This window comes from Pseudophryne corroboree, chromosome 8 (genome assembly GCF_028390025.1).
Source record: "Pseudophryne corroboree isolate aPseCor3 chromosome 8, aPseCor3.hap2, whole genome shotgun sequence".
Lineage (NCBI taxonomy): Eukaryota > Metazoa > Chordata > Amphibia > Anura > Myobatrachidae > Pseudophryne > Pseudophryne corroboree.
The window spans coordinates 110,921,908-110,947,892 of NC_086451.1; the positions used below are offsets into that span (position 1 = coordinate 110,921,908).

The 25,985-nt window shown below is 47.0% G+C and overlaps 1 protein-coding gene across 3 annotated transcripts in view; it reads left to right on the forward strand.

Annotated features, from left to right (window-relative positions):
• The window catches only part of ADGRD2 (adhesion G protein-coupled receptor D2), a 611,421-nt gene that overhangs the window by 22,165 nt on the left and 563,271 nt on the right, over nucleotides 1–25,985 (forward strand). For all 3 annotated transcript variants that reach the window (XM_063936865.1, XM_063936864.1, XM_063936863.1), the window contains exons 8-11: nucleotides 4,348–4,620; nucleotides 7,918–8,029; nucleotides 8,136–8,255; nucleotides 22,741–22,861. In XM_063936865.1, the coding sequence (XP_063792935.1) occupies nucleotides 4,348–4,620; nucleotides 7,918–8,029; nucleotides 8,136–8,255; nucleotides 22,741–22,861 (626 nt within the window). The remainder of the gene's footprint in view (nucleotides 1–4,347; nucleotides 4,621–7,917; nucleotides 8,030–8,135; nucleotides 8,256–22,740; nucleotides 22,862–25,985) is intronic.

The following is a 25,985-nucleotide window of genomic DNA, read 5'->3' on the forward strand; positions in this document are numbered from 1 at the left end:
TATAGTGCCAGATGCACATAATGCCCCCAGTATAGTGCCAGATGCGCACAATGCCCCCAGTATAGTGCCAGAGGCACACAATGCCCCCAGCAAAGTGTCAGCTATACAAAATGCCCCCCAGTAGTTCCAGATACACATAATGCCCCCAGTATAGTGAAACTTACACATAATGCCCCCAGTAGTTCCAGATACACATAATGCCCCAGTATAGTGAACCTTACACATAATGCCCCAGTGGTGCCAATTACACAAAGTACAATTTACACATAATGCCCCAGTATAGTTCCAGATACACATAATGCCCCAAGTTAAGTGAGGTACAAATAATGCCCCCAGTAGTGCCAATTATACATAATGCCTGCATCATAGTGTCAGAAACATATAATGCTACCAGTGTAGTGCCAAATACACATAATGTCCCCATTATAGTGCCAGATACATATAATGCACCTATTATAGTGCCAGCTGCATATGATGTCCCCAGTATAGTGCCAGATACATATAATGCACCTATTATAGTGCCAGCTACATATGATGTCTCCAGTATAGTGAAGTTACACATAATGCCCCAGTATAGTGACAGCTACACATAATGCCCCCAGTATAGTGCCAGCTACACATAATGCCTCCAGTATCTTGCCAGCTACACATAATGCCCCCAGTATAGTGCCAGCTACACATAATGCCCCCAGTAGTGCCAGCTACACAGAATGCCCAGAGTATAGTGCCAGTTACACATAATGCCCCACTAAAGTGCCTTACACATAATACCCCCGTATAGTGCCAGATACACATAATGCCCCAGTATAGTGTCAGATACACATAACGCCCCCAGTATAGTGCCAGTTTCACATAATGCCCCAGTATAGTGCCAGTTACACATAATGCCCCCAGTAAAGTGTCAGCTATACAAAATGCCACCTACTTTTGTGTTCTGCCCTATCTAAAGTGCATTTGGTCTCATCTACAGGACTCTATCTTATTCCAAGGTCACTTTGTGAATTGGGGGCAATGTAGAACAATGGGCCTAATTCAGACCGAATCGCTTGTTTGCACTGCTGCGATCAGATAGTCACCGCCCACAGGGGAGTGTATTTTAGCTGTGCAAGTGTGCAATCACATGTGTAGCAGAGCTGTGCAAACAGATCTTGTGCAATCTCTGTGCAGCCCAGGACTTACTCAGCTGCTGTGATCACATCAGCCTGTCCGGGACCGGAATTGACGTCAGGAACCCTACCTGCAAATGCATGGACACGCCTGCATTTTTCCAACCACTCCTTGAAAACGGTCAGTTGACACCCACAGACGGCCTCTTCCTGTCAATCTCCTTGCGAAAGCCTGTGCGAATGCATTCTTCACACAAACCCATCGCTGAGCGGCGATCCGCTTTGTAACCGCGCAATGCACCTGTGCATTGCGGTGCACACGCATGTGCAGTTTAGACCTGATCGCAGGCTGTACGAAAACGCAGCCTAACGATCAGGTCTCAATTACCCCCAATGTTACCTGGAGGCACTGTGGCATAATGTGACTTGGGACTCTGTGACATAATGTAGAATTAGACCACTTTGTGGCATAATGTGAACTGGGGGCACTATGATATAATTTAAACTGGAGGCAATACAATGTGGCATAAGGTGAACTAGGGCACTACTACTCATCATAAAATTAACAAAAGTTATGGAGGTGTTTCCCTAAAAGCATTGGAGACAATTTCAAAATGTACATGCTTCAGGAGGCATACAGTAATTTCTAAAACACAAGTAAAATTGTGTATCAAACATAGCTGCATAACAGACAATTTAAGACATGCAGATGTAATACTGTTGAATAATTCTTAATTACAGTAATTCTTTAATGCTGCTAAATCGTTAAATGGTATACTACATGGCCATAAGTATGTTGACACATGACTATAACACCCATATGTGCTTTTTGAACCATGGTCGGATTAAGGCTAGTGGTGGTCCTGGAGCAACTAAGTCGTTAAGGCTCCCACCAATAAAATTGTTTCTGCCACCCGCCGATGACACTACTATTCCTCCTAAGGGAACAGGAGAGAGAGACAGAGAGGATGTCAGGGAGAGAAAGGGGAGAACTAGAGAGAGAGAGAGAGAGAGAGAGAGAGAGAGAGAGAGACAGTGTCAGGGAGAGAGGGGAGATTAAGAGAGAGTGAGAAACTGTCAGGGAGAGAGAGATAACTAGGGGAGCAAGGGAGAGGGTGTCAGGGACAGAGAGAGCCAGATACAGAGAATGGGGGACAGAAAGAAAGGGGACAGAGAGAAAGGAGAGAGGGTGTCAGAGGGAAAGGGAGGGGAGAGAAAAAGAAGTGACAGAGAGAGTGAGGGTGTCTTTAGATCTTTGGAGGGCATTGCCCTGTAGAAGCCTGTGGGATTCTTTCCATGATTCTCCCTGAGAATGATCCAATTGGATCCTTCCCAGCTCTGCCTTTTGGCACATGCATCACTCACTGGGTCCTAAATCCTGAAGGCCTTCTATTACAAAGGACAGATCTCACCGGTAGAGCTATACTTTGTGATTTTCTTCAAGCATACAACATTAATAAAAGCCATTATGCTTGTAAAGAGTGGTGGGATGGCATCACATTCAAAATGTGATGTGTCATGCATCCAGCCCAAGGAGAGAGAGAGAGGGGGGGGGGAGGTAGTAAGAGTGAGAGGGAGGGTTGTTGGAATGGGAGAGAGAATGATAGAGAGAGAGAGGGGTAGGAGCAAGGGAGAGAAGGAGCGAGCAAGAGATCGGAGCAGGGAGTGAGAGAGACAGTACCATACCTGTTACAGCCAAACTGCCAAGGTCTCTACTGGGGGCAGGCACTTCATTGCATTACACCCTGCCCCCTTTCCAATACACTTGCGAATCACAGCATTATGAAGCAAGAGGGTGATTCTTCGATAGTCTGGCACAGTATGCGGTTAGCATACCGCTCATCGGGATCCTGGCTGTCGCAATAACAACGCTGAGACGTCGACAAAGCTGTCTAAGTCTCAAAAAATAAATATCCAATCACTGGCTATGATACTTCTTGGAGCTGGACGGGTTGGGGCAAGGTTTGCCTCAGTGTGAGATGCCCCAATGTGTCTGCCCCACCTATAATCTTGCCCTCTGTTGAACATCTTATTAGAAAAACATGGACATACATTTGAAGTTGGTCTCCTCTCTGCTGCTATAACAGCGTCCACTCTTCTGGGAATACTTTCCACTAGATTTTAGAACACAGCTGTAGAGACACGCAGCCATTTAGCCACAGTAATCGCATTAGTGAGGTCAGGCACTGATGTTGGGCAATAAAGCTTGGCGAGTCGCATTTGACATTGCAATTCAAAGGTGTCCATTGGATTTGTTGTCAGAGCTCTGTGCAAACCTTTCAAGTTCTGCACTCCAAGCTCTGTTAACCATTTTTTTTATAGTCCTCACTTTGTGCATGGAGGCATTGTCGTGCTGAAACAGGAAGTGCCTTCCCCAACCGTTGCCACAAGGTTGCAAGTACATTCTTTTGGTTGTTATTGTATGCTGTTAAGTCAAGCAGTGCTACTAAGAGCTCATGTGGGCCATGAACCTTGGAAGGGGGCTTGGAAAAGAGGCTTTGCCACGTCCCATTGGGTGAGGTGAGTATTGAGGGGGCATAGTCACGCCATTTTGTGGAGGTCCAGGTATAGTGCTTTTTACCTTCTACGCCCTCTTGACACCCCTGATGTTAAAATGTTTCCTCTGATATTACTCCTAGATGTTTCCACTTAACATTAACAGCACATATAATTTACTGGGGCAGCTTTAGCATGTCAGAAGTTTGACAAAATCACATGTTGGAAAGGTGACGTCCTAAGGCAGTGAAACATTGAAAGCCACTGAGCTCTTCAGCATAATCCATTCTACTGCTAGTGTGTGACCATAGAGACTACATGGCTATATACTTGGTTTTATACACTTGTTAGCAATGGATGTGGCTGAATTGGTCAAAGGCCAGTAAGTAACAAAATGCACAGTTTTTCCAGAACACATTTTAGTTGCGTACTACTCTGAGGGGGAGATGCACCAAACCTTTGAGAGAGATGAAGTGAAGAAGCTGCCCATGGCAATAAATCAGCTTTAGTCATTTTATAGACATAGAACAATTATAACTAGAAGCTTATTGGTTACTATGAGCAACTTCTCCACTTTATCTCTCTCAAAGGTTTGAGACATCTACCCTTTTATGAGAACCTGTATTTCAAAGGTAACAACATATAACCATGTATCATTACTATCTTCACAACCATAATTTATAAGATAACCTCATATTTATCTTTATATAGAATGCTAACCTTATTATGTTTGATTTTGTTGTAGATTTCTGAAAACCCTCTTACTAGCGACTTCAACCAGCTTAGCCCATCGGAGGCTTTGGCATGCCTGGAGGCCTTTGAGAAAGGGCTAGCGATGGAGGAAAGCCCTGTAGACTCTGTAGATGTTCTCGGTGTCATCCAGTTTCTTAAGGAAGTGGCGGATATGGATTTAAACAACAGCAGTGAGACCTTAGAAGAACTGGGTCAGCATTTTGTACACGTCACAGGAGAGCTCCTTGAACAACATGATCCAGACTTGTGGTCTGAAGTTAATCCGGTATATACTGCTTATTTTGGGGCTGGTTGGGCGCTGACTAAAACAATATACCAATTTATAAAACAATTAGGACAACAATTACATAAAGTCATGGGGGAGATTTATCAAACTGTGTTGTTTCAGCCAGAAAAGCTCTCTGAAATATGAGTTGGTAGCAGGGCCACAGCTAGGGGTAAGTGAGCACGGTGCCATTGAGGATGCTTCATGCAGTGCTGTACTTACCGGTGCTGGTGGGCCCACCCCCCTTGGAGCAATGTCATGTGATTTTTTTTATTTTTTTTTGGGGGGGGGGCGGGATTTGCATAAGGTGCTCTTCCGCCGTATTACTGCACTGGTTAGTGGGGACAAGCGAAGAAGCTCCAATCTCGGCACACAAGCAAACACAAAACACTTATTATGAGTGCAATTAATATTATTTAAGGAGGCAAAAATCGATGTAGAGTGCTCAGTGCTGTCTCTCGTCTTTGTTCTGGGCACAGCGTACTAGAGGCCTAATTCAGACCTGATCGCAGTAGCAACATTTTTCTCTAATGGGCAAAACCATGTGCACTGCAGATGGAGCAGATATAACGTGCAGAGAGAGTTAGATTTGGGTGGGTTCTTTTCTTTCTGTGCAGGGTAAATACTGGCTGGTTTATTTTTACACTGCAATTTAGATTTCAGTTTGAACTCACCCCACCCAAATCTAACTCTCTCTGCACATGTTATGTCTGCCCCACCTGCACTGCATATGGTTCTGCCCATTAGAGAAACATTTTGCTGATGCGATCAGGTCTGAATTAGGCCCTACGATCTGGAGCAGCAGCCGGAGGCGTGATAACCGACCTGCCTACTGCGCATGTGCGTCTTTCTGTTCTGCAGCATCTATAGTATCAGATGTGCCCCTGAATTCCTACATTAACGGAGACTATCCTTACCATATAGAAACTCCAAACTATACTGTACCACCACTGCTGTTTTTATATTATATAGATCCCAAAACCACCACTTAATTGATTTTTAATAAGGCAATAAAAATGTATTTGTGATTGGGGCAACAATTATTATATTATGGCACAAGAAATGGTGCCTCCTTAACGATTTTTGTCTCTTCAGTCAGTCACTAATAATGTGCAGCAGTTTCAGACAGCTGCAGAAAAGGATTTTAAATAAATCGTCCCCCCTGCCATTATAACTAATGGACCTAGAAGCTGTTATACACAGGGGTTAAAGTGAGGTGGAACTGAGTTCCACCACCTGTAATGATAGGGTGAACTAGTTCCACCACCTCCATTGCCCTGCACAGTAATTCCAACAGAAAAACCTGTCCCATCATCTACATCAGTAGATGATGCAGGAGGCACTAGTGTTACTGATGAGCTGCAGCCACCTCCCCCTTTCTCAGGTCTTGGTGGCTCCACGGTACTCCTCCAGTTACAGCCCATTCCTCCTGGTATTCACACACGCTGTGTCTGTTGGACAGCATTCATCCCCTCTTCAGGTCCCAGTGGTTTCCTTTTCTGGCACAGTATATGTGATATCATGCTGTCACCGCTGCTAAAGCAAAGAGGAACCATGAAGAGGAGCAGGCTCTGTGTATCTTGAAGACATGATGAGAGGTGGCTGGAGGAACAAGAGAGGTGGGGAAGCTGCCGAAGGGATACAGGGCATGGAGCTGCTGGAGGGACAAAGGCGGTAAGCTGCTGGAGTGACAGAGGCAGGGATGTGTATAAGGGGCACTACTGTGGGCATTATGTGTAAGTGGCACTACTGTTGTGGGCATTATGTATAAGGGGCACTACTACTGTGGTCATTATGTGTAAGGGGCACTACTATTGAGGGTATTATGTGAAAGAGGCACTACTACTGTGGGAATTGTGGGCATTGTATATAAGGGGCACTACTGTGTGGCATAACGTGCATAAAGGGTACTATTGTGTAGTGCAATGTGAATAAAGGGCACTATTGAGTGACGTAACCTGAATAAGGGACATTACTATGTGGTGTAATATAAATCAGGGGCACTACATGCAGTGTAATGTGAATAAGATTGTGCTACTGTGTGGTGTAGTTTGAACTGGGGGGTACTATTATGTGATCACGCTACTTCTTTGTGAGATTAATGTCTCTTTATAAAGTATGGCAGGTAGGGCAGTAATTTTATAGTTTGCATGGAGGTGCCGAAAACACTAGCACTGGCCCTGGGGGGGACGGACGGTTAGGTGGCAGGGAAAATGGTTTCACCACCTCTCCAGGACCACTTTATGCCCTGGTCATACTGCGGCTGCACAGCCACAATTTTTCTTCCTCTCATTTCTCTCCCAAGCTTGGCTAGACTTCTTTGCACGCGCAATAAATTTTTATGGAGTTGGGGGGGGTGTGTGTGTGTGTGTGTGTGTGTAAATCTAACAGGGAATTAGTTGCCGATGGTCCGATATTTTGTCAGAGAGAGGCCGTATTTTTAAAGATGCATTCATTTAGAAGGCAAAACCAACCTGGTATTGCTTTATAAATGATTGCCTCTTTAAATAGGCCGTTCTCGGACGAAATTCCAAACTTACAGCAATTCGGACCCTATTGCATTTACCCCTGGGTTGGGACTGACGTGAGCTATAATCTGGACAGCCCCATCGACTGAAAAAGGTAGGAACTGCTACTGATTAACTGATTATTTATAACTAATAAAACATTGAAATTAGAACCAAAATATTTGAAATAAACCCAGATAACAAAACCATAAAAATATACAGACTAGACCAGTGGTTCTCAAACCAGGATCAGAAAGTAGTTCATATTTTCCAGGTCACCTGTGGATCTTTAAAATGTGACAGTTGGTAATACACCTGTGTGCCTGCTGGGTGGACTGGAAAAGATGACCTCTCAGGTAGGGCCATCTTAACCACATTGTTGGCCCTGGGCAAAGCAATGCACTGGGGCCGCTACCCCACCCATTTACGATAATAAGTAAAAAAGCAAAAACATATTTTTATCCCCCCTCCCCTGCGGTCCCGCGCCATCTCTTCACATGCTTCCTTACATTGAATGGCTATCAACACTCTGATTGGTGGATAGCTCCAGCCATCTGCCAATTAGCATGTTGGCAGTCATTCACTGTCTGGCTGCAGGCTGGTAGGCAGGTAGGGAAATGCTGCACTCTCATTTGCCCAGCCCTCCCCTGTTTAAAGGCCCCTAGAGTTGTAGGGCTCCGGGCAGCGTCCCATTAAGCCCATACATTAAGATGGCCCTTCTCTTAAGAGTCCTGTGGAGTGGGGTTGAGAAACGGTGGACTAAACTTATTTTTTCTTTTTTTTGTCTTAGATCATCAAAGGACCTATGACAATCATTCAGACAGTGGAGAAAATGGCTTCTAACCTTGTCCAGCTTCTGTCTGATGAGAGAGAGGAAATCTTCATCCATCACAAGAACATTGGTTAGTGCATACTATAAATAAAACCGTATTGGAAACATGAATGACTTGGTTGAGCACACTCAATGTTTGTGACATTCATAAATGTGAACATAATTTTCTTTCTTAGAAATTGGTGTCAGTCAAGTGGATTTAAATGATGACAGACACATTTACAAAGTGCAGAGTACTGAAAGGGTGGATGAAATTGAAGTTCCTGGTACTGACCTCAAGAGACTTATGCAGGAAGGTAAGGCCTAGAATTCTCTGGAAACAGAAGTGGTAACAGCAATCTCATCAAAGTAATTCCCAGCCAGTTGGTGGTCAGTGTTTGTTCTGTAAACATTTAATGCTCTGTGTTTCTCTGTCATAAGTCAATATTCACTGTTTATAGGGGGTCATTCCGAGTTGTTCGCTCGCTAGCAGATTTTAGCAGCATTGCACACGCTAGGCCGCCGCCCTCTGGGAGTGTATCTTAGCATAGCAGAATTGCGAACGAAAGATTAGCAGAATTGAGAATAGAAAATTCTTAGCAGTTTCTGAGTAGCTCGAGACTTACTCCTACACTGCGATCAGCTCAGCCCGTTTCGTTCCTGGTTTGACGTCACAAACACGCCCTGCGTTCGGCCAGCCACTCCCCCGTTTCTCCAGACACTCCCACGTTTTATCCTGGCACGCCTGCGTTTTTCCGCACACTCCCAGAAAACGGTCAGTTTCCGCCCAGAAACACCCACTTCCTGTCAATCACACTCCGATCACTTCAACGATGAAAATTCTTTGTTCGGACGTGAGTAAATCTACTAAGTTTTGTGCTAAAATACTTAGCGCATGCGCACTGCGTACCATGCGCATGCGCACTGCGTACCATGCGCATGCGCATTTTTGCCTTAATCGCTCCGTTGCAAAAATCAGCAACGAGCGAACAACTCGGAATGACCCCCATAGTTCAGTATTTTATAGCTTTTAGGACGGTATTAAATTGTTATTGCGGGTCTCTATACTCGTGCGCACCAGCCGCCAGCTATCCAATTGTTTCTGCCGACGGGCACAAGAACGTTTTTCAGCTGGCTTCCTCTGGGGGTGACGAGCTAAAATGCGCAAAAGGTGACCTGTTTGAGTGCCCCAACAGGACTTTTCACGATCGCGTCCATTACTTTAGTCGTGTTTAGCCGTGTACCCGACTGCTATGGGTGGGATAACGGGGAACAACTGAATATCACCCCGCGGTCTCCCGTCACTTTAGATGGGAGATCGGGCGTGATATATCAATTGAATACTGCCCTTAGAATATCAAGTGGCACAATGCCTAGAAACTGTGTTAACTATTTGGACTCTTTTTGCTGCATTTATGATGAGCTATAAAAGTACAGTTGTGCTGATAAGTTTACATACCCTAGCAGAATTTGTGATTTTCTGGCCATTTGTCAGAGAATATGAATGATAACTCACAAACTTTACTTTCACTCATGGTTAGTGGTTGGGTGAAGCCATTTATTGTCAAACAACTGTGTTTACTCTTTTTAAATCAGACTCAGAAACTAGGCAGGAAATAGGGCAGGCCAGAGGCAGCAGGAGACACTGACAGCCAGCATATGCTGGAGGCGGAGCTCTTCCACCTTCATTATGTGTCTCACTGTAGCTGTATGGCAGGGTTACTTTGCTACACCACTCTCTGTCCCGGCTGCTGCAGCACCTCTGTCTACCCTGCCTGTTGCAGCATCTCTCTCTCTGTCTCAGTTGCTGCAGCACCTCTCTCTCCCAGCTGTTACAGCACCTCTTTCTGCATCGGCTGCTGCATCACCTCTCTCTACCCCAGCTGTTGCAGCACCCCTCTCTACCCCGGCTGCTACAGCACCTCTCTCTACATTGAGGCTGCAGCACCTCTCTCTGCCCCAGCTGCTGCTACAGCACCTCTATCTGCATTAGAAGCTGCAGAGTAACAAGTATAAGTGGCTCTACTGTGGCATAACATCTATAAATGGCTCTACTGTGGCGTAACGTGTATAAGCAGCTCTACTGTGGTGTAACATGTATAAGTGGCTTTACTGTGGCATAACATCTATAAGTGGCTCTACTGAGGCATAACATCTATAAGCGGCACTACTGTGTTGTGTAACGCGTATAAGGGGCTCTAATGTGTGGCATAATGTGTATAAGGAGCTCTACTGTGTGGCGTAAAGTATATAAGGGGTAATAGTACTGTGCGGTGTTATGTGAATAATGGACAATACTGTGCGATGTAATCTGAATTGGTACTATTTTGTGGCCACGCACCTTCTCCATGCAGCTACGCACCTATATTTTTGTTGGCGTGCACTGTCCCTGTTTTACCAATTGGGTTGCTCAAAGGACACTTTTGCGCTGAGCTCCACAAGGTCTAGAACTGGTCCAGTCACAAATTTAGAATTTTTTTATATTTTTACTTCGCAAATGTAAAATGCTCCCAATTCAGTACAGGGTAGGGGGGCACCAAAACATACCCTTGCTCCGGGCACCATGTCACCTAGCTACACCTCTGTGTGCAGGGTAAATACTGGCTGCTTTATTTTTACACTGCAATTTACATTTCAGTTTGAACACACCCCACCCAACTCTAACTCTCTCTGCACAAGTTATATATGCCCATCCCCCTCCCCCCCCCCCTCAGTGCACATGGTTTTGCTCATTAGAGAAAGATTTTGTTTTTGCGATCCATGCTAAATTAGGCCCACTGTAACGATTGTTACTTTTGTCTTAGGGTGTGTACACACGGTGAGATCCTTGCTATGTTCGATTTTTACTTGCGATTTCCCTTGAACTCCCCGGAGCCCAGATAGGACAGATTTTGACTAACTTTTCTTGAGATATGGACTATGGGGTATATGCAATTGCGGTCGAATTCCCGAAATTGTCGAATTTCGGGACATTTTCGCCAAAAAAAAAATATTCGTCAATGCAATTCAGTACTTTCCGTCTAAAAAACGGACTTTTAAAATTCTACTTTTTGAAATTCGACTTTTTGCAAATTCGACTTTTCTGCAATGATACAAGTGCTGCAATTCGACAAAAGCATATTCAATTCAAGTTTGGAAATTCGACAGCAGTGCTTTTAGACAGTAAATTCGTCATTTTCAATCCGCCACACTTTGGAGGGTGAAAACAATAAAAAAAATTTTAAACATGTTTTTTTTTTTTTTTTAGGGAATAGCATATCTATTTATATTAGAAGGGATTAGGTACTTTTTTTTTTTTTGGGAGGCACAAGTATTATTTATATATTTTTTTAAATATATATTTTTTTTAATTGCTGGAACTGTAAAATAAATAAAAAAAAATGGCGTGGGGTCCCCCCTCCAAAGCATAACCAGCCTCGGGCTCTTCGAGCTGGTCCTGGTTCCAAAAATGCGGGGGAAAAATTGGGCAGGGATCCCCCGTATTTTTAAAACCAGCACCGGGCTCTGCGCCTGGTGCTGGTGCAAAAAATACGGGGGACAAAAAGAGTAGGGGTCCCCCGTATTTTTCACACCAGCATCGGGCTCCACTAGCTGGACAGATAATGCCACAGCCGGGGGTCACTTTTATACAGTGCCCTGCGGCCGTGGCATTAAATATCCAACTAGTCACCCCTGGCCGGGGTACCCTGGGGGAGTGGGGACCCCTTCAATCAAGGGGTCCCCCCCCAGCCACCCAAGGGCCAGGGGTGAAGCCCGAGGCTGTCCCCCCCATCCATTGGCTGCGGATGGGAGGCTGATAGCCTTGAGTAAAATGACAGAATATTGTTTTTTCCAGAAGAACTACAAGTCCCAGCAAGCCTCCCCCGCAAGCTGGTACTTGGAGAACCACAAGTACCAGCATGCGGGAGAAAAACGGGCCCGCTGGTACCTGTAGTTCTACTGAAAAAAAAAAACCCAAATAAAAAAACAGGACACACACACCGTGACAAGTAAAACTTTATTACACACTGCCGACACACACATACTTACCTATGTTCACACGCCGACTGCCACAGTCTCCGACGATCCGAGGGTACCTGTGAAAAAAATTATACTCACCTTCCAGCGTCCAGAGGTACATCCACGTCCAGAGATAATCCACGTACTTGTTAAAAAAAGAAAACGAACACCCGTACCACCGGACTGAAAGGGGTCCCATGCTTTCACATCAGACCCCTTTCCCCGAATGCCGGGACACCACGTGACTCCTGTCACTGAAGTCCCTTCAGCCAATCAGGAAGCGCTACTTCCGTGGCCCTCACCTGATTGGCTGTGCGCTGTCTGAGCTGTCAGACAGCGCATCGCAAAGCCTCTCCATTAGTTTCAATGGTGGGAACTTTGCCGTCAGCGGTGGGGTTACCCGCGGTCAGCCGCTGACCGGCGGGTGACCTCACCGCTAGCCGCTAAGTTCCCACCATTGAATATAATGGACGGAGCTGTGCGATGCGCTGTCTGAGTTCAGACAGCGCACAGCCAATCAGGTGAGCGCAACGAAGTTGCGCTTCCTGATTGGCTTTAGAGACCTTTCTGTGACAGCTGTCACTGAGAGGTCTCATTCGGGGAAAGGGGTCTCATGTGTCAGCATGGGACCCCTTTCAGTCCGGCATGGTACGGGTGTCCGGTTTTTTTTTTTGCCAAGTCCGTGGATTTATCTCTGGACCCTGGTTGAGGTGAGTATATTGATCTTTTCTTTTCAGGTATCCGTGGATTCTACATGGAGAAGAGGACCGATGTCGGCGTGTGAACATAGGTAAGTATGTGTGTGTCGACGTATGAAATAAAGTTTTACTTTCACGGCGTGTGTCCTGTTTTTATTTGGGTATTTTTTTTCCAGTAGAACTACAGGTACCAGCGGGCCCGTTTTTCTCCCGCATGCTGGTACTTGTGGTTCTCCAAGTACCAGCTTGCGGGGGAGGCTTGCTGGGACTTGTAGTTCTTCTGGAAAAAACAATATTCTTGACATTTTACAAAGGCTATCAGCCTCCCATCTGCAGCCCTTGGATGGGGGGGACAGCCTCGGGCTTCACCCCTGGCCCTTGGGTGGCTGGGGGGGGGGACCCCTTGATTGAAGGGGTCCCCACTCCCCCAGGGTACCCCGGCCAGGGGTGACTAGTTGGATATTTAATGCCACGGCCGCAGGGCACTGTATAAAAGTGACCCCCGGCTGTGGCATTATCTGTCCAGCTAGTGGAGCCCGATGCTGGTGTGAAAAATACGGGGGACCCCTGCTCGTTTTGTCCCCCGTATTTTTTGCACCAGCACCAGGCGCAGAGCCCGGTGCTGGTTTTAAAAATACGGGGGATCCATGCCCAATTTTTCCCCGCATTTTTAGAACCAGGACCAGCTCGAAGAGCCCGAGGCTGGTTATGCTTTGGAGGGGGGACCCCACGCCATTTTTTTTATTTATTTTACCGTTCCAGCAATAAAAAAAAAAAAAAATTTTTTTTAAAAATATATAAATAATACTTGTGCCTCCCCCCCCCAAAAAAAAAGTACCTAATCCCTTCTAATATAAATAGATATGCTATTCCCCAAAAAAAAAACACAAAAAAAAACATGTTTAAATTTTTTTTTATTGTTTTCACCCTCCAAAGTGTGGCGGATTGAAAATGACGAATTTACTGTCTAAAAGCACTGCTGTCGAATTTCCAAACTTGAATTGAATATGCTTTTGTCGAATTGCAGCACTTGTATCATTGCAGAAAAGTCGAATTTGCAAAAAGTCGAATTTCAAAAAGTCGAATTTTAAAAGTCCGTTTTTTTGACGGAAAGTACTGAATTGCATTGACGAATATTTTTTTTTGGCGAAAATGTCCCGAAATTCGACAATTTCGGGAATTCGACCGCAATTGCATATACCCCTATGTGTGCTTACGATTTTGGCTTATGTGAGATGTCATTGACATGTGAGATGAACTAGATAGTACACCGGTCTAGCAAGGATTGACTTGCCTGCACAGTCTATCTTTTCTTGCGATGCCGACCTGGCGGGGCCGCGCATCGGGATCGCAAGGTGATTTTCACCTTGCGATTTGCACTAACTTTTCTTGCGATTTTGACTATATAGTCAAAATCTCAAGAAAAAATCTCACCGTGTGTACACACCTTTACAAGCATTTCAGGCATCAGTTCTAAGTCAAAGCTCAGTGTGACATACCCTCATTTATCAAATGCTATAAGGTCTGTGCCTCATAGTGAAGAATTGCCAGTGCCAAAGCCTCCAGAAAATACAAAAGTGGTATCAGTGATTTCTTTACATACAGGAGTGGTGTATCTAAATATATTTCAAGCAGTGCCGTAACTAGGTATTTTGACGCTGTGTGCAAGAAACGGCATTGGCGCCGCCCCCCCACGCAAGACAGGAGCAGTGCGTGCCGCAGGCGCGCGCAAAATATATAGGGGTGTGGCTTCATGGGGAAGGGGCGTGGCCACAAAATAATGCCAATTCATACTACGGTGCATAGTAGTCTCCATTATTCAAATTACGCTGCACAGTAGCGCCACTACACCAGGTGGAGCCCCTTTTTACACATTACGGCAGACAGCGTCCCCTTTTTACACATTACGGCAGACAGCGTCCCCTTTTTACAAATTATGGCAGACAGCGTCCCCCTTTTTACACATTACGGCAGACGGCGTGCCTTTTTACACATTACGGCAGACAGCGTCCCCCTTTTTACACATTACGGAAGACAGCGTCCCCCTTTTTACACATTACGGCAGAAAGCGTCCCCCTTTTTACACATTATGGCAGACAGGGTCCACCTTTTTACACATTACGGCAGATAGCATCCCCCTTTTTACACATTACGGCAGACAGCGTCCCCTTTTTTACACATTACGGCAGACAGCGTCCCCTTTTTACACATTACTGCAGACACCGTCCCCCTTATTATACATTACAGCAGACAGCGTCCCCCGTTTTACACATTACAGCAGACAGCATCCCCCGTTTTACACATTAAAGCAGACAGCGTCCACCTTATTACATATTACAGCAGACAGCGTCCACCTTATTACATATTACAGCAGACAGCGTCCCCTTTTTGTACACATTACGGCAGACATCGTCCCCCTTTTTTACACATTACGGCAGACAACGTCACCCTATTTACACATTACAGCAGACAGCGTCCCCTTTTTACACATTACGGCAGACAGCATCCCCTTTTTGTACACATTACGGCAGACAGCGTCCCCTTTTTACACATTGCGGCAGACACAAGAGAGAGAGAGAGAAAGAGAGCGAGAGATATATACTTACCATCTCTCCCTGCTGGCAGTCAGGCTCCTCGTGCAGGCAGATGATCAGATCCCGGGCAGCAGAGAAGGAGGAGGAGGGAGGGGGACTGGAGTCGCAGCAGCGCTATGTCATTGGTAGTAGTGCCCCTCTCCTTCCGCATTGGCTGCCCGCCACTGAGAATGCTGGGATGAGGGAACTGCATGCCAGCATTCACAGTAGCGCCGGGCAGCCAATACAGAAGGAGAGAGGACTGTTGCAGCGGCGCTACTACCAATGACATAGCGCTGCTGCTGCTACAGTCCCCCTCCCTCCTCCTCCTTCTCTGCCTCCGGTGTGGCTGCTGCTCTCCCTCCAGCGCGGCGCATGGCACACAACAGACGGTTTGTAATGAGTCAATTTGACTCATTACAAGCCGCTGGCTGTGCGCCCTCAAGATAACTGCGCTGTGTGCCAGGCACACCTGGCACACACGTAGTTACGGTGCTGAAAGCTGCATGGAACCAGAGTATGGAACAAGGGGACATTGCATAATTTATATTCCTACCAACTCTGAACCTCTCTTTTTACAGAGGTGTATCAAAAGTTCTTAAAAAAAAAAAACCTATCAGAAAGTGGGGTCTTATTTAGAGGTGGATGCAAGAGGGATCGGTGCTGCGTTTGGCGCAGCAGATCTGACTGAGTCCATATGCTAATACTGCGGGAGACCTTTTTGGTAGAAAGATGCCCACTGCCAGCTTCTTCGATCTGCTGCCTAGAGGGGTCATTCCGACCTGATCGCACGCTGCCATTTTTCACAGCGCAGCGATAAGGTCACTACTGCACATGCTTATGCACCACAATGCGCAGGCACGTCGTACGGGTACAAAGCGGATCGTTGCTGTGCGATGGATTTAACGAAGAATCCATTCGCACAGCTGATCGCAAGGAGATTGACAGGAAGAAAGCGTTTATAGGTGTCAACTGACTGCTTTCTGGGAGTGGTTGGAAAAACGCAGGCGTGTCTAAGCGTTTGCAGGGCGGGTGTCTGATGTCAATTCCGGGACCGGACAGGCTGAAGTGATCGCAGCGGCTGAGTAAGTTCAGACCTACTCAGAAACTGCACAAACTGTTTTTGTATTGCTCGGCTGCACATGCGTTCGCACACTTGGCCAGCTAAAATACACTTCCCTGTGGGCGGCGACCATGCGTTTGCATGGCTGCTAAAAACAGCTAGCGAGCGATCAACTCGGAATGACCACCTAAGTCCAAAGACCAAGCATCAGATCAACATCGGAGCAACCCTATGGTAACTACTATAAGCTGCCAAAGTTAGTGAATCTGCATCAGAAGATACAGTCACTGGCTTCTGCGCGGCCGGTCATCGCCCCCAAATTCCAGAAGCCTGTCAATCAAGCTGCTTTTAGAGCTGCATTGTGACCACTTCACAAGACCATAGCAGCATATGCGCAGTGCAGTCGCGATGTATGCATAGAACTAATACCAATGGTCATTTGTGACCAAATCAGAATATCATCCACCTCTGAATCCGGACCACAGTGTTGTGCCGCCCCGCGATGTGGTCGCAATTTAATTGTGAACGCAACGATTAGAGGATGACCTCTGCCAGCGCAGCCTGGCCGCGCTGGCAAGTGGTCTAGCACCATTTTTTTTCTGCGTTGTCCGGACCACACTCACCCATTTCTGCATGAAGCCACTAGTACTGGTTTTGCCTATAACTGTATCAGGGACGTGCAGTCAGGGGAGGCAGGGGAGGCAGTGCCTCCCCTGCCATTAATGATTAAAATAATATAAAGAAGATACTGACACATATTCTGTGTCAGGAGTAGTTTCTTTATATTATCCTAATCATTTTAATGCTAAAAAAGTAATTTGGGAGGCACTGATAGCAGTGCCTCCCGTTAACTATAAGAACAAGTCATGGTGCTGGGGGGGCGGGGCCAAGCACTGGGCTGTAAAAGCCCAGTAAAAACCAGAGCGGAAAGCGGCACTTGTACAAGTGCCTCGTTGACAGGGAAAACCCGCCCCTGTCAGCGAGGCAGATGTGATTGGACAGCGGATCCAGTGCTGGATCCGCTCGTCCAATCACCTGTATGTGGCGGGGTGAAGCGGCGGCGGGACCCGGCGCTACTGTGGAGCTCAGCCGCCCGTCACTAGTACAGTAGCACGGCGGGGTCAAGAGGCAGCGGGACCCGAGCTCTTTCTCCGAGTAATGCACCCTTCATCAAGCTGTGAGTATGCGCTGGGAGAAGGGGAGCTGTGTGTGTGGGGATGGGGGGGGGGGGGGGGGGGGGGAGGGGGGGAATTTGTACAGTATGTATGCGCAGGTATGGGAGGGAGGCTGTACTGTGTATGCACGGGGGAGCTGTACTTTGTGTTTTCGTGGGGGGGAGGGGGTTGTACTGTTTATGCGCAGGTGAGGAGGCAAGCTGGTAAGATGTACTATGTGTATGCACGGGGGTTGCTGTACTGATTCGGGCAAGTTCGAGGGGGGTAAGTGGAAGGGGGATTGTGATGTCATAGGGATAATATAATGTATGCATGTTAGAATACTTTTTTGGATACCTTGGCTTTTTGGGATTTAAAGAGGCTATTTAGTGAGGATTTTAGGCAGGATTAAAGTGCTAGGGCTACAAATTGTGTATATATTATATGTGTATATTATTCTTTATCATGCAAGGTGGATTTGTCGATCTGGGGTTAAGGGGGAGGTGGTCGCGGGGTCCAGACATGTCAATGTGCCGGGCTCCAAGATTTCTTTTGCTGGCCCTGTGTGCACATATATATGTAAATTCACAGAGTGCATTGCCGGATACACGTTACACACACGCACACACACGCACACATATATATTTCTATATATATTATGTATATGTATGTATGTACGTACGTACGTATGTGTGTATATATATATATATATATAAAATCTCAGTGCCTCCCTAGCCAGTGACCTCACCGCACGCCACTGCTGTACATTGACCATAAATCATTTGAATTGGTCCTGGACCACCAACCCATGGCACCCCCTATGCATATAATGGAGTAAGGGACCATCTTTGCCTTCAGAAAAACATTCATGAATAAAAATGTTACAAATGTATAAGGCAGTGGTTCTCAAACTGTGTGCCGTGGCTCCCTGGGATGCCTCGGGAAACTTTTAGGTGTGCCCTGGGTTGGTAGTCCAGGACTAATTCAAATTGTGGTCAATGTAATAGGCAAAGTCAGTGCTGGTGGCTGCCAATCATAACATATGTAGACAAACAGAAGGAAATCTTGTCCCCACACCACACAATTGAATTTAAGGATGCCATATAAACACAATTTACTAAATTTAATATTTCTTTTCAAATTTCTCAATTATAATTTTTTATCCTTTGGGTGCCGTGATAAAAATTCTGATACTCCAGGGCGCCGTGATTCAAAAAAGTTTGGGAACCACTGGTATAAGGTTTCACCTCCTGAAAATGACGACAAATCACAGTGGAGCATTGCATTTTACAGCACAAGAAATGCAACTCAGAAGCTTTTATTTCATGATTGAATAAACTGTCTCTTAATTGCTGACGTGGAGGTAGGAGCAGTGCCGTTTCTAGCGGCGGGCGAGCCGTGCAACCACACGGGGCGCCCGCCGCGGCACTTCGTGACTACTCCTCTCCTCCCTCTCTCTCCCCCCGAGCGCTCCTGCTCGGGGGGCGGGGCTTCGCGGAATGACGCGTTTGCGTCGTGACGTCACGACGCAAACGCGTCATTCCGCGAAGCCCCGCCCCCCGAGCAGGAGCGCTCGGGTGGAAGAGAGGGGGAGGAGAGGACTGGAGAAGATAACCATCGACGGAGGAGGCGGCCGGCGCGCGGGACCCGAAGAGCGGCAAGTTGTAAGTATTCTCTCTCTTTCTCTCTCCCTCCCCACTTGACACCTGCCGCACTGTGTAAAATGGGGATACCTGCCGCACTGTGTAACATGGGGATACCTGCCGCACTGTGTAAAATAGGGATACCTGCCGCACTGTGTAAAATGGGGGCACCTGCCGCACTGTGTAAAATGGGGGCGCCTGCCGCACTGTGTAAAATGGGGGCACCTGCCGCACTGTGTAAAATGGGGATACCTGCCGCACTGTATAAAATGGGGATACCTGCCGCACTGTATAAAATGGGGATACCTGCCGCACTGTGTAAAATGGGGATACCTGCCGCACTGTGTAAAATGGGGGCACCTGCCGCACTGTATAAAATGGGGATACCTGCCGCACTGTATAAAATGGGGATACCTACCGCACTGTGTAAAATGGGGATATCTACCGCACTGTGTAAAATGGGGACACATGCCTGCGTACTGTGTAAAATGGGGATACCTGCCGCACTGTGTAAAATGGGGGCACGTGCCTGCGTACTGTGTAAAATGGGGGCACGTGCCTGCGTACTGTGTAAAATGGGGACACCTGCCTGCGTACTGTGTAAAATGGGGATATCTGCTTACCGTACTGTGTAAAATGGGGACACCTGCCTGCCGCACTTTGCTAAATGGGGACACCTGCCTGCCGCACTTTGTAAAATGGGGACACCTGCCTGCCGCACTTTGTAAATGGGGACACCTGCCTGCCGCGCTGTGTAATATGGGGACACTTGCCTGGTGTAATGTGTAAAAAGGGGACTTTTTTATTTTTATTTTTTCCCCCTGTGGTGGGTGTGATATCAGACGAGGCCACGCCCACAGAAATGAGACCACGCCCATTTTAATCAGGCCACACAGCCTTGTCGGGAGCGCGCGCGCCTTCGGCGCGCGCATGCTTTTTTTCTGGCTATATGGGGGGCACGCAATTTTTTTTTATACCAATGGGGGGGCGCATTTTGAAATCTCGCACTGGGAGCCAAATTGTCTAGAAACGGCCCTGGGTAGGAGGATGGCTCAGTGGTTTCTGTGTGTACCAATAGGGCTTGAGCCAGAGATGGATGCTGCTCTTGAACCTGTTGTAGGATTTGCAGACCAGTTGTAATAATATGCAAATGCTAGTATAAGCCCATCCCCTGGCGTAGATGCCTGCGTCTGAATGTGCAAGCACTGAGACACACTTTTAACGTATTTGCACGTTGTAACCGTGCCAGCGATTCTTGACTCGCCGCCATTGGTGTACCATCTCCATGACTGTGGCCTCTGTTGCAGTTACTGTGGATCTGGGAACATAGCTGCTTTCACTGACAAGCCCGCAACACTCCCATGACGCTATTTTTTTTGTATTCACTAAAGGCCACCACACAGGGGAGATTAGGGTTAGGGTGCGGGGGAGGGATGGTTAGGTTTAGGTAGCGGAACAGGAGTTAGTATTAGGCACCTGCGAGGGGGGGTTAGGGTTAAGTACTAAGGGGGGAGGATAGGGTTAGTCTACAGGAAGGGTGGGTTAGGAGGGTGGAGAGTGGTTAGAACACCCCTTACTCACCCCTGTCGGTCTTCTCATCAGCGGGATCCCGGCGTCGGTATTATGATCGCTGGGATTCCCTCCGCTGGCATATCATACTGATTCTCTTTAAACATATTATAAATAATGTGAACTCTTGCTTTAACATGGGCTCTATGGCTTAAAAATGAATATGCCCTTAATACATTCTTACCTACTTTTATGGTCTCCTTTCCGTGAGAAACCCGGAGAGGAGACACTGCAGGACACTTTGGGGGGCGGGGCTGGGTTGTCTCTTTAATAAGCCCCGCCACCGATGCGATTTGTGGGTCTGCGGCGAGGATGCAGGGCTAAATGATGCAAATTTGCATCATTTAGCCATGCACCCTCTATACGGAGCCATGAATCCCAGGTATAATCCTGCTAGGAAACGGGCGGGATGTGGGAAATTCAGCCACTCTTCCATATGTGCAGGAGACTACCTGAAAAATCGGGAGGGCAAATATGCCTTAATGCCAGATAATAAAATAAGTTGGAAGCCTGATCCAGTCTATTTTCACAGTGCAAAAAAGAGGGCAAATTGGCAAGTATTTGTACATATAGGGGTATATTCAATTAAAGTCAGATCCATTCCAACATGCATTTGTCGGAATGGACCTATTCAATGAATGGCCAAATTCGACAGGATCCTGTCAGATTTGGCCGTTCTCGACAATCATTACGACATTTTTTAAAGTTGGTATGATTGTCAAAGGACACTGAACAAGCGCCCTCCTGCTCCATCCTGCTAGCAGGTCATCGCAGTGGGCAGAGCAAGGAACACTGCAGCAGCGTAGCAGGAGCTCACGGCACTCACTCGGCTCTTGCTGGAGGACCCGGCTCCAGCAGGAAACAACCTCTCCCTGCACCATCACCTCTCCCGTCCTCCTCACCCGCCCGTCGGTCCCTACACCCCTCAAAACAACGTGTCCCCGCTCCCCCGTCTCAAATTAACTTTTTTTAAAGTCGGATTGAGATTGTCAGAAACGAGGCCAGAACCCGTCGTTTCCGACAGAAGCACACGGATCGGCGTCTATTCCGCCGATCCATGTGCTTTCCGACAGCTTTCCGACAAGTTGGATTTCCCGACTTGTTGGAAAAAATGGGGCTGGATTGAATAGGTCGGAACCCCTTCTGACCTATTCCAGTCGGAAACTGCCGTCTTTCCGACAAGACGCCAGTTTCCGACTCTAATTGAATATACCTCATAATGTGCAGTCTGTCATTTCTACAATTACATGTTTGTAAGACCTTATACTTGATGGCTTTTTATTATTAAAAAAAAAACATTGAAAAATGCATAAAAAACCACATGCTTTTGATGTGTTCTTACTCACATGCTCAGAGCTAGATCAACAACAGGGCAAACAGGGATCTTGTCCAGGGCTCTCACATTTAGCTACATCACCATCGTAGGAGCACGGTGTATAAGTGAACTGGGGTTTCTGTGTGGTATAATGTGAACTGGGCGCTCTACAGTATGTTAAATACGTTTGTCTGCTATGCTGGGAGTATTTACACATTATACTTTTTAATAACATTGCCAGCATATATTTTTTTACAGTTTTATTGGTTGGGGGTCCCCACAAACCTTAATCCAGCCCTGCACATACTATATGGGGAATTTAAGACAGAAGGCATGAGTACGCAAATCTGCATTTTCCATCTAGGATAATATGATGGCCCACTGTACCTCTAAGCCAGGCCTGGCCATCCGGTGGCTCACCAGCAGTTGTGAAACTATACATCCCAGCATGCCCTGCCACAGTTTAAGCATTCCCTAATTGCAAAACTGTGGCAGGCCATGCTGGAACTTGTAGTTTCACATCAGCTGGAGAGCCACAGGTTGGCCAGGCCTGCTCTAAGCGAATCCTCATTTCCCTCACAACCCCAGTAAAAAAAAAACATGGTGGATGGTGAATCTCAAGCCATTATCAAGAACCATAATCTCATTTTCACCTACAGATGAATGTAGCAGCCCTTGGGACATCTATGGAGAGAGGTCACCCTGAGAAATAATTTTCCTAGCTGTAGTGCAGCCTTGGAAGTGTTTGCTTTGGTTGTTTCCATTACAATTTTGTTTCTTTGCTTCAGGTCTCACAGAAGTCGCTGTGGTGAACACGTGGTTCAGTTCGAACTCCTTTGAGCACTTATTTGGTGGCCGCAATCAGAACTTTGTACATGGAGAGGCAGCCATTTCAGATGGAGGATACAAGTGAGTTTTGGGGCTGCTATCAATGAGGTTGATATGAATATGCAGGGTATCTGGCAGTCCTACGCTAATACACTCATATAGACTCTATCCCTGTTTTCTGTCAGACAAACTACATTAAGTGTCTCCCTGTAGCCCTCACCAAAATCTCTCACCATGCTCCTCTTACCACCTTCCCCCACTTCAGTTTGGGCCTGATTCAGAGATTTCCATAAACCGATGTTTACACAAGTCCCTGATGTAGCTAGATCTGTGCATGCGCATAAGCTGTAGCACGCAGTGCCCCAAAAGCAGCAGCATAGTTGACATACTGATTGCGTTTAGGGGACGGGCAGCATTCCAGAAAATTGGGGCATGCAGGCCCTATTGTCTGGGCGTGTTGAAACCAGTGGCTGCGTACTCAGACAAAAGCCATTTAACACTAGATGTTCTGCTCTTGTGGTCCACTCAGGGATCTGTGCACACATGTACTTGTGTTGTGTTGTTGGCAGCACTGCATGTAACGGTGGAATGCAGGGATGGACTGTGGCTTTAATTTGGCGCTGGCAGACCCGGAAAATGCCTGGTGGAGCTGCTTGGCCAGTCATTTTGACAGCCGACAGCCTTTCTTGCATTTGGCAAACATGCCAGATAGCCAGTACGGCCCCGGTGACATGATTTAAGTAGAGCAACTGAGACACCCCATTACACCTACGAAACTGTTTTCTTGCGCACGCTTGCATTGTCATTGCTGTTGCAAACCAACAATGCTCATTTAGCGGCTGCAGAGAAAAGGTTGAATGCTGTACACCTCCTGAATGGGATCCGGTTAGTTTGCCGGCTGTCAGGATCCCGGTGGTCAGGATACAGACGCCGGAATCCCGCCAGCCAGCAATGCCGCCAGCCGGAATACTGGCGCACAGGAGCTATTTCCACTTGTGGGTGTCCACGACACCCATAGAGTAGGAACAGAACCTGTGGCGACCGCAGTAAGGCCGCAAGGGGACTCGCACTGCTCTCCCCGCTGCCAACATTCCGCCAGACGGGATGCCGCTGTCAGGATACTGACAGTCGGCATCCCGCCCGGATTAGCCTACAGTCACAAAGACGCATACACAGCCCAGGGACATGCAAAAAATTACTAGATGCAGCCGGATAAGAAGCTGCACGAAAGTTAGAATCAGGCACCAAACCACCTACTGTATTAATACTGTCAGCAAACCTCATACTTCAAATAACTAATAAAAAAGCAAAAACTTGCTTGCATTATTTTTTTCTTATGCTGGTTTGTCAGATTGACTTTAGGTACACTAAAATCAAGGGCGTAACTACCATAGGTGCGGGGAGTGCAGCTGCTATGGGGCCCACCTTTCCTGCCACAGTATCATGTGTTTTGTAAATATTTCACTATGGGTGGTACATAGGGGTCCTACTCCTAACAAACTTTTACCTGGACCTGCTCATTGTAATGTGGTATAAAAATTAGTGATGAGCGGATTCGGTTTTACTCGGTTCTCAAAACCGAATCTTATTGGCTCACTGATGTCACGTGTTTTGGATAGCCAATAAGATTCGGTTTTGAGAACCGAGTAAAACCGAGTAAAACCGAATCCGCTCATAAGATTTTACTTACCGGTAAATCTATTTCTCGTAGTCCGTAGAGGATGCTGGGACTCCGTAAGGACCAGGGGGATAGACGGGCTCCGCAGGAGATAGGGCACTTTAAGAAAGCTTTGGATTCTGGGTGTGCACTGGCTCCTCCCTCTATGCCCCTCCTCCAGACCTCAGTTAGGGAAACTGTGGCCAGAGGAGATGGACAGTACGAGGAAGGATTTTTGTAAATCTAAGGGCGAGATTCATACAAGCCACACCAATCACACCGTATAACTTAAGATAAACTTACCCAGTTAACAGTATGAACAACAACATAGCCACGGTATCACCGAAAACTATAACATAACCCTTATGTAAGCAATAACTATATACAAGTCATGCAGAAGAAGTCCGCACTTGGGACGGGCGCCCAGCATCCTCTACGGACTACGAGAAATAGATTTACCGGTAAGTAAAATCTTATTTTCTCTAACGTCCTTGAGGATGCTGGGACTCCGTAAGGACCATGGGGATTATACCAAAGCTCCCAAACGGGCGGGAGAGTGCGGATGACTCTGCAGCACCGATTGAGCAAACAGGAGGTCCTCCTCAGCCAGGGTATCAAACTTATAGAACTTTGCAAAGGTATTTGTCCCCGACCAAGTAGCTGCTCGGCACAACTGTAATGCCGAGACCCCTCGGGCAGCCGCCCAAGAAGAGCCCACTTTCCTAGTGGAGTGGGCCTTAACCGATTTCGGTAACGGCAATCCTGCCGTAGAATGCGCCTGCTGAATCGTGTTACAGATCCAGCGAGCAATAGTCTGCTTTGAAGCAGGGGCGCCAACCTTGTTGGCCGCATACAGAACAAACAAAGCTTCAGTCTTCCTGATCCGAGCCGTTCTGGTCACATAAATCTTCAAAGCCCTGACTACATCCAGGGACTCGGAATCCTCCAAGTCCCTTGTAGCCACAGGCACGACAATAAATTGGTTCACATGAAAAGATGAGACCACTTTTGGCAGAAAGTGAGGACGAGTCCTCAACTCTGCCCTATCCACATGAAAAACCAAGTATGGGCTTTTATGCGATAAAGCCGCCAATTCTGAAACACGTCTCGCCGAAGCTAACGCCAACAACCTGACCACTTTCCACGTGAGGTATTTCAACTCCACAGTTTTAAGTGGTTCAAACCAAGGTGACTTGAGGAAACGTAACACCACGTTAAGATCCCAAGGAGCCTCCGGAGGCACACAGGGAGGCTGAATATGCAGCACCCCCTTCACAAAAGTCTGTACCTCAGGAAGAAAGGCTAATTCTCTTTGAAAGAAAATGGATAAGGCCGAAATCTGGACCTTTATGGACCCTGCCTTTTCCTCTGGTAACAAAGGACGATCCCCGCACCTTCTTGTTTTTATTGGAACGAAAGGACTGCATTTGATAATGAGGTGCCTTCTTAGTATGCTGCGGGGGCACATAAGGTAAGAAATTTGACTTACCAGCCGTAGCCGTAGAGACAAGGTCCGAGAGGCCGTCTCCAAACAACTCCTCCCCCTTG